This window comes from Aythya ferina, assembly GCF_964211825.1.
Source record: "Aythya ferina genome assembly, chromosome: 6".
Classification (NCBI taxonomy): Eukaryota; Metazoa; Chordata; class Aves; order Anseriformes; family Anatidae; genus Aythya; species Aythya ferina.
The window spans coordinates 20,915,044-20,924,080 of record NC_140303.1 but is presented as its reverse complement, the minus strand read 5'-3'; the positions used below and the strand labels follow the sequence as shown (position 1 = coordinate 20,924,080).

The 9,037-nt window shown below is 41.7% G+C and overlaps 1 protein-coding gene across 2 annotated transcripts in view; it reads left to right on the top strand.

Annotated features, from left to right (window-relative positions):
• Nucleotides 1–2,267: 2,267 nt before the first annotated feature.
• Nucleotides 2,268–9,037, top strand: part of METAP1D (methionyl aminopeptidase type 1D, mitochondrial) — a 48,252-nt gene continuing 41,482 nt past the window's right edge. The window contains exon 1 of one of the 2 annotated variants that reach the window (XM_084524452.1): nucleotides 2,268–2,347. Coding sequence is in view for 1 of the 2 variants with exons in the window: in XM_084524451.1 (XP_084380577.1) it covers nucleotides 3,557–3,596 (40 nt within the window). In the remaining variant the exon portion in view is untranslated. Of the gene's footprint in view, nucleotides 2,348–3,508; nucleotides 3,597–9,037 lie in introns of those variants that run through there. The other variant, XM_084524451.1, reaches the window with a different exon arrangement.

Below are 9,037 nucleotides of genomic sequence, written 5' to 3'. Positions count from 1 at the left end.
CACTAGCTTCTTTCTTCGGCAAATAAAGAACACATAATGCTGTAAGCATTCCTCAGGTAGGGGGTATGTGCTCCATTTAAGGTTGTTTTACAGTTTGAGCAGAAGAGATCAACCATAAAGGAAATCTATATCAATGGGAAGAGCTTGACTTCCAGGTTGGTTTTTGTTGTTGTTGTTTCTAAATGGTGTGACAATAAGGGAGGTGTTCCATGTTCAATATCTGCTATTTTTAGATGCTTTTCTTCCAGTGAAGCCTTCCTCAAAATTGTATGGAGTTTTCATATTTTTGAGACTTTCATAGTTTCATGGAAAAGATGATACATTTTTTCCCTAGAGTAAGTTTAATATGATAGTGACTGTGAGCATGCCTTTGCTTTCCTTAGAGCTGTAACAGTTTGGTGTAGCTTTGCCTGATTGTATATATTTTGTATCACTGATGTAGGAGCAGCTTCTAAATGCGTGCTGCTCACTGACAAATGACAATATATATCAAAGTTTCAGAACTTCAGGTATCACTAGAAGGCATAATCATACAGATGGGACCTAAGCTACACACTCTCCTGTTTTTGTCTAAGGACATGTTTCAGCAAGACTACCTGAGGCAACCTCATAACTTAGCTCCTGTTGCAAGAAGTGGCCCCTACTCCTAGTTACATGCTCCTCCACTTCCTTTGCCTTTGATTAAAACAAACAAAAAAACTAACTGGCTTTAGGATGCTGGGCTGTCTCACTGAGATACCAGATGCATTCCAGGACCAGCACACAAGTACACGGGATCAATAAGCCAGGATCCAGGATCATAAAGGGAAATAAGAATCACTGAATTTGCTGGATTAGTGAGCAAGTGGTTAAGAATTCAGTTCTCCACAGCACATAAAGCCACCCTAAATCAGAGTGGCCACACTGCAGTCTCCCAGCCACACATAAGTGCGCTTCCACTTTCTTGGGTATCAGCATTGGCATTCATTTGGTCTCACCATAAACTGTTCCACTGAATTAAACTAGCACAAAACTATTATTACTATTTTCCCCCTGTAGAGCTAGTGATTTGTGTTTTTTTTTTATTGTTGTGTCTTCAAGCTATCTCACCATGGACCAGATAAACACAAGTGCTGAAAAAAGGACGCCTACTTGTGACTAGACCAGGACCCAAACAGTACCAGCCTGACCAGCAAAAAATGCTGTAAACAAAATCATCTCTTAAGAAAATCTCAAATAGGGAAGTCTAAGGAGTTTGAGCCTAAACCCAAAGTATCCAGTTGCTATACTTTAACTAGAAGCATATTTCTATATTGCTCTAGATAAGGTTTCATGTATTAATGAACCATACCTCTGATGTTTTATAGACTGTTACAGGCTGCTTTCACCCTTCCGATTAAAAGCATAATGAATGTTATGGCTTCCTTAGCGTGTCTTTTGCTTTGTTTTGGAGACCAGCTGAAAAGTGATTTCTCTGAAGTTGCTTTCCAACATAAAGCTCAGGACAAGTCAAGGCACCACTGGTCACCTCAAACATTTCAGAGGATTTTCCAAATGTGAACAAAAGATAGTTATATACATGAGGAAAAAGTGACATTTTATTTTGGTAACAGGACTTGAAAACAGCAGAGTATGATTCTTTGGGTTTACTGTGTTAGGATATAGAGTGTCTCTCCTTTTTCTGAGATATTCATTCTTGTTTTATTTGTATAAACTTCCTAACAAACCTAAATCTGTTATTTGTATTCCTTAGTAAAAGGAGAAAATCCAAATCTAAGTACAAATTAAAGACTACCAAATAATGACTGTTGTCTGATCTACAAAAGGAACTGGTCCAGCCTAACCACTAACAGATATCTGCAAGTATTTGTGAAACAACATAATGCTAAAGGACACGGTAATTACAAGGGTGGCAGCACCACGATTCTAGCATTGTATCCAATTCTTGCATTTTCTTATGCCATCAACCCATTTTCAGGCTGTTACAATATGGAATTACAGCCTTATAGCAACAGACAAAAGCCAAATGTTTGCATTATTTTCTCTCACAGTGGCCTTTGATTCCCCCAAGTAGGAAATATATGACTCACGTAAGATAGGTGAGACTAGGTTAACTTGGGGCATTTTGTTTCTCTCCTTCAGTGACAGTTCAGGAAAAGATGATAGTGAATTACTCATCATCCATGGCTACTTTTATCTGAAGTACGCTGTTCTCTACAGGCACATATAAGCACTCCCACTCCAGCAGACATGTAGTTACGTATGCGAAGCAGCCATAACGTGTGACTGCTTTATGCTGTACATCATTGTCATAGAACCAGTGGTTGGGTATCTGCATTCCTAAAGCCTTGCCAGGAGGAAAAATAAGGTAAGCTGGTGCCTGATGAAATTCAAACTCCTGAAAGACCATACTGTGTTGTTGAACTAGCAACAAGGAAAAGACTTGCTCTGCGAATTAGATGTGTACATACCTCTCACCAGGGAGTAGCTGGTAATGATGCTCATAAGGTGTAACTAGGCAGCTTAGGAAAGCTGTTTCTTGACTTATTTCTAGCTCTATTTTTCTTCTGTTAAAATCCTATCATAGTGCCCTCACTGAGTAACTATCATGAAACGTGTCAGTTGGTGCGGAATGTGGCTGTACAAAGCGAGTTGTTTCATTTTTGGAGGCAGTGCAAGATATTGTATTGATCTTTTAAACTGCTATGTGGTCTGGATATAAGTTACATGATAGGCCGCCTATCGTGCCGTGGCAGCTAATCAGCCGATGCACTTGTGCTAGTGATGTCCATGCAGGACCACTGAGATGACTGCAGCACCTTTTTTTTTGTGATCAGAGAACTCTTGGAATTTGCTCCTTAAAGGCAAAAATTCTTATAGTGTAACTTTTAAGTTCATATATTTTTCAAGCTTTTTTTTCGGAGTAAATAACAGGGGTAAATAACATCACCATTCCTATCTGCCTTGGGCTTTGAGTCTATTCTTGTTAATTGCCGTTTCTACTTTTATGGTTCAAGTTTTCATATTCTGCATATGCCTCTACAGCAAACTTAACAGCAAAAACTTACTTCAGCATTCTGGACTGCGTAGTTCATTCTTTTCCTCAGAAAAGCTACTTTGCTACAACGGAATAAAAAAGTACAGGGGGAAAGAAAAACTTTAAAAAGAACTCGAATAAAACATTGAGGCGGCTTTAGCCCTTGGGGAGTGACACGGTTGCAGCCCCGCTGGGACCGCCGGCCCCCTTGGGAAGCGCCGTCTCGCTGCCGGGAAGCTGACAGACCGCGGGGCGTTACGCCTCAGCCTCACCACATACAACACGGCGCAGGGGCGAGCAGCCGTGCGCCCTTCACAGACCCCGCGGCGGGGGCGCTGCCGCCCCGCCGCCAGGGCCCGTCCCGAGGCGCCCCGCCGGGGCTGACGGTCGCGGAGGCCCGGCCCGGCCCGGCCCTGCCCTAACGGCCGCGGGCGGCACTCGCCTCACGCAGCGCGCGCGCAACGGCCGCGGCGCGAGGCAGGACGGCTCCCGCCGCGCCCCGCCTGTCGCGTCCACGTGATCCCGCCTCACGCGGCCAAGATGGCGGCGCCCAGAGCTGTCAACGTGCTGCGGGGCGGAGGTGAGCGCGCCGCCGCGGGGCGGGGAGGGAAGGGAAGGGAGGAGGGAAGGAGAGGAGAGGGGCGGGCAGCAGGCGCCGCCCGTTAAACGGAGCTGCGCGCGACAGCCCGCCGCCGCCGCTGCTACTGTCTCGCTGCCCGGCGGGGACGTTGGTGGCTGATGCCGGCGGGAGAAGCCACCGGAGCGCCGTGTCCGCCTGCCTCAGCGCACGGGGCGCGAAGGGCCTCGCCCCGCGGGCGGTGGGAGCACCCGGCAGGGTGGCGGCGGGACAGCCCGGCCGGGCCGGGCCGGTGGCATCGGGAGCGGGGGGCTCGGCGCCGTGCGGAGGGGCAGGGGGTGAGGAGCGCTCGGCCCCGGTGTGCGCCGTGCCGGGAGCTGGCCCTGAGCGCTGCTGGCGGCCGCGGGGGTGTGTTACTGTGCTGTTCCTGTCAGAAATTTAGTTTTCTGTTAAAAAATGAATAAAATGTGACTGAAATAAGTATGTTTACTGTCCGATCCCACTGAGTCGCGTAACTTTTGCGTGCATGTAGAGGCTCTTCAGCTCCTGCCGTTCCTCACAGCGCGGTCTTCCTGAAAGTGCCTTTTCTACCACAGCCCAGCAGAAACGATTCAGTCCCGTGTGTTTTGCTGCCTTGGTGACACATCAGAGCAATTGTACACGGTTCTGTACCTCACTGATAAACGTGTTTTCGTATTGGTGTTATGTTATTTACCTCTCATTCCTTCCCCTCTGTGTTACCTTGTCTCTCAGATTAAATAAGACTGGAGGCTCTTTGGGGCATACAGTTAAGTGAGTGTTTCTTTTTGGCTCCTGTTGTAAAATCTTAAATGTGTGAATAGAAAGAAACACCTTACAATGGTCTCAGTGAAAGACTTGTATGAGTCTTTTTTTTTTTTTTTTTTTTAAGACTGTAAATTCTTCATCTTTCAGCCAAAGCACAATATTGCAATGCTATGCAGCTGACATAAAATTTCAATCCGTTTTCTCATGTTGTTGGTAATGATCTTCTGCTGTACTTCTATTTTTTGTTCTGTTCAAGTCTTTTCAAACTTTTGAGAATATAGCAGCCTTTTCTTCACAGTTGATCCTGAGTTTTGCAGGGCACAAGAGCCGTGTCAAATTTTTCATTGATGAAGGCTCATATTCATAAGGAAATTTCAGTTTGACTGGAATCTTAGAATCTGAGCTTCAGCTGAACACTGGGAAGAGCTGGGGCATTTGGCCTTCAGAGTCTCTTTTTTATTTCTGACACTGGTCAAAACCTTTACACTAGCACATGTGCCGGTTAGAAACTGAATCACATCTGTAGTATGTAGTACCATAGAATGTCTGTTGTTGTTGGTTTGTTTTGAATCTCGAATTGAAATTTATTGTACAAATTCATACTATTCTTGATTTCTTGCTTCAGCATTTCTTCATCTGCAGACTTTGTTCTGGATATTGTTGTGGTCATGTGTGACCAGTACAACTGCCTCCAGCTGCATCCACACCTGGAAACTCTGTGTCTATCATCCAGTTAATAGACCCAAGCCATTTAAATTTGTTAAGCTTTCATCCCTCCCTCCAGACATCAAAACTTCTTCAGTTCCCCTAGTGGATGCATATTTCCAGAAGTTGAAAAAGCAAAACTGTCATAGTTCAGACAAGACTGATTAAGCTAAATCCAATTTTCCCTGATTTGGACAGTTCAGTATAATTTAATTTGCAAATATTGAAAGACAGAAGTAATTTAAATTAGATTTCTGCTCACCGAAGGGAGTCTATTCTACCTAAATAGAATGAAAATTACTTTTTGATAGCCCCTTATGTAATATCTCTTCATACATCTGATGTAATATTTCTGCAAATGATGAAAAGAAAATTTTCATAATTATGGAACTGTTTCTAGCACACTTGAAAAGCAGAGATCTTGGAAGTTTGTATACTGTTTAAAGACTTCCTCCACATATCAGAAGGAATTAGGCTATCATAAAAAAGTCTTTAATATGTTTGAAAAAGAAAAGTTGAATGATTGTGCTTGCAGAAAGTTAAAAAGACAGTCTGTGATTTTTTGTTAGGCATATCAGACAATTTATTTGAACAGTCCCTGTCTTGCTACTGTCAGAATTGCAATACTGTCAACCTAAGGAGAAGGTACACAACTTGATAAGAGTGTGAGGGTGCATAAGAGCGCCAATTGCATTTACCATTTGTAAAAGAAAACTAAGACAGAATACAAACACATCGAATGGTATGTTGACCTGTCAGGGTTTGTACTTATAAATGATAGTGATTATATGGTGTTTTATGGGCTTGTAAACGGTCTACTTGAATACTACGATAGTTTCAAGTATTACAATAATTGCATCTGTGATGTTCATTGGTAATAAAATAAAGTGGAAGACGTCAAAGAACTGCATGTCTCCAAATACAGTTTCTATGATTTAAGGCATAATAATCTTTCATTGATCTATTAATTTTAGGCAAGTAAATTATTGTAGAGTAGAAGCCCCTAATTGCTTGTAATGAAGTTTCAGGACTTGGAGCCATGGGAAAATAATTGATGAGAAGACATATCATGTAAAACAAGTCACTTACTGTGTTAAATACTGATAGAACTGATTTCTTATCTTGCTTCCCTATCTACCGATGAATGAGTGGTCCATCTATGCTGCATGTTATTGCCAGACTTTTAAGGTTAAGTTATTGTAGATTGGAGGTGTGTGATACATCTCTCAGATATGTAGTCTGTGTGCACAGGCTGTATGTTTGCTTGTGCTTTACCTAGTCTGCATATTTGCACAACTGGAAAATTGTGCAAGCATCCTAAACAGGTGCCGATAAGACTTCACCCCTGCTCATGTGTAGAAGCAGTAGATTTCTTCTTTGGGCTGTTTTTATGTCCAGCACCAGAGTTATTGTGAGATATTATTATTCTTTGGATGCATAGCTATTTCAAAATGTTAGTTTTTTTTTCTGAGAATTTTATTTTTTTCACCTTCCTTAGTAACATGAAGAGGAGATACATAAATATATGCTTTTAAATCTTCCCCCCCCCAAAAAAAAAAAAAAAACAAACGGAGGGGCATAGCTGGGGTATGATTTTGTTGCATTGTGGCTTAAAAACCGTGTTAATCCAAGTTTGCCTAGAAGTGCTGAATCTCATTAGAGGTCTTTTTTTAATTAGTATCATTTTCAATATTGCAATGCATTTTATTTGGGCTGTATAGATCTGTTCAGTTTGCGAGTCTAGTCAATGATGCGATGATTGAATGTTGTCTATCCTTCAGAGCTACTCTAGGCAAAATTGAGTATTTCAAAGGAGTAACAACCTCTTCTCCAATAAGGTAATTTTAAGAAAATAATCAAGCTATTCTGAAGCATCACAGAAATCAGAAATGTTAGCTCAGACCCTGCAGAGAGTGGAGTAATAGGAAATGATGCAGACAAGTAACTGAGGCACTATGAAGCAATTAGTTTACTTCCTCTAGTTAAAGCATATATATTTAATTTCACATAGTGTTTTTCTGTGTGATCAGATATGGCTTTGCTATTTAATATGGTAAAACAGACAGTCAATTTTCAAAGTATCATTTTATGGTGAACTCTACATGCTAGCATACAGAAACATTCTATAGAGTTAACATCTTAGAGGTGGTTCAATAAATAGCTTAATAAAGTACCTGCTGGAAATAACCCATTTCATGGGTTTTTGATTTTAGGAGCACAGTCAAGGTCAAATCTGTAGCTTCACTGAGTAATATATATCCAAAACCTCTTTAGTTTCAACTACCTGCAAAGGGAGAATGTTTTTCAGAGCTCTGAAAAAAAACATTTTCCTTCTCTGTCAAGTTGAAACATGAATGCCAGGTTTTTGAATATGCTACTGAATCAGTCTGTTTCCATCTTTTTGGTAATGAGATTTGGAATAGGAGTAAAATTTTAAAAGCAGCCTACCTTTTCATAAGTGTACCAATAAACTTTAGCATATATGAGATTATTCTCATATTAAGAATGAATCATAAAAAAATTCTCAGCACTGTTGATATTCAAATACAAAAAACATCTTTTCACCCATATCTTCATCACTGTTAAACTTAGAAATGTACAGTGCAAAAATTTACAAATATTTAGTCCTCATCTATGGTAACTTCTAATACTTTAAAGCTATCTAATTCACTTAAAAAAAAAAATAACTGTACAATAAACACATATCAGTCTTTGGGGGACTTGACTAAACATTGCCTAGTATTCCAGACTGATAATGAAATATGTCCTATAAGTCTGAAGGTTTTTTGGTAGATGAGAAAAAGTGATTGAAAACTTTTGTCAGAGAGTTTTCAAGATCAAATGATGCTTGGCTGCACTGTGCAATATATGAGCTGGGCAATTATCTGGAAGCAAATGTTAATTCACATTTTCCATTAATTTGTAGACAGACTCATGTCTCCAGGATTTAACATTAGCATTATCAGCTGCAAATGATGCACGGTGGAAGTTCAAACCATTTGATCGTAGTACACTTTTAACATTTTCAAATCATCCTGAGGTATTTCCATCCCTGTCTTGCAAATAAGCAGGCAGACAAGGAATTATTCCCATTTCAACAGTGCAGCAATGAGTAACTCTCAGGGAGACATATACTTTCATGGTTTGAGGCATGAGAGAAAAAATATTCCCCTTTCAATAAAGTGTTTAATTGTTCTCTTCTTTCAGCTGAGAGGTAATGTGTTGTTGGCAGCACACAGAGCCTTTGTTCTGACAAGATACATCACTTCTAACTGGGGGTGTATTGGTAGGGTGCGGTTTTCCTGTTAGATTCTTTTTCTCAATCGGCATCAGCCAAGATGATATTCAAAGGGAGGACTGTCCTCTGCAGGTGTCCAGCCGTGGCTGAGAATTGGATCACCTTGTCCACCTCTCCGTAGACCGGCTGCTGCAGTGGAGGCCATGCGGCCTTGGCCAGCTCCCCAGGCCTGTTGGCCCACAGCTGCAGACATGGCTGGGAGGGGGAAGAAGGCTGCTGTCGCCATGCAGCAGCCGGCTCACCCAGCAGCAGAAACTTGGAGTTTTCTGCTACAATCAGCTCTGCTGATTTGTGCCCCCTCATGCAGCCACTTGCCCCAGTTTTGGTCATCTTCTCTGTGGAAGGGTACACATTGGCCTTGTGCCAGATTGCCACCACTGTGGCTGTAACTAATATCCACACGGAGACAAAATTCATAACGTATCCCTGAAGACTGCGTTGTTCCACCAGCTTTATGAAAGCTTTTTCTGCTCTGTATGCCTTGTGCCTTGGGTGACCAGGTCCCAGACAGTATCTTATATCAGCCAGTATTTAGTCTGTAGTAAATGTATTGGATAGGTACATTTTTAGATACTGGAAGTAGTATAGTAAGCCAAGCTGTAATCCTGGCAAAATTGAACTGTTTGGGAAATATGTGTTACATGTATCCTTTTCC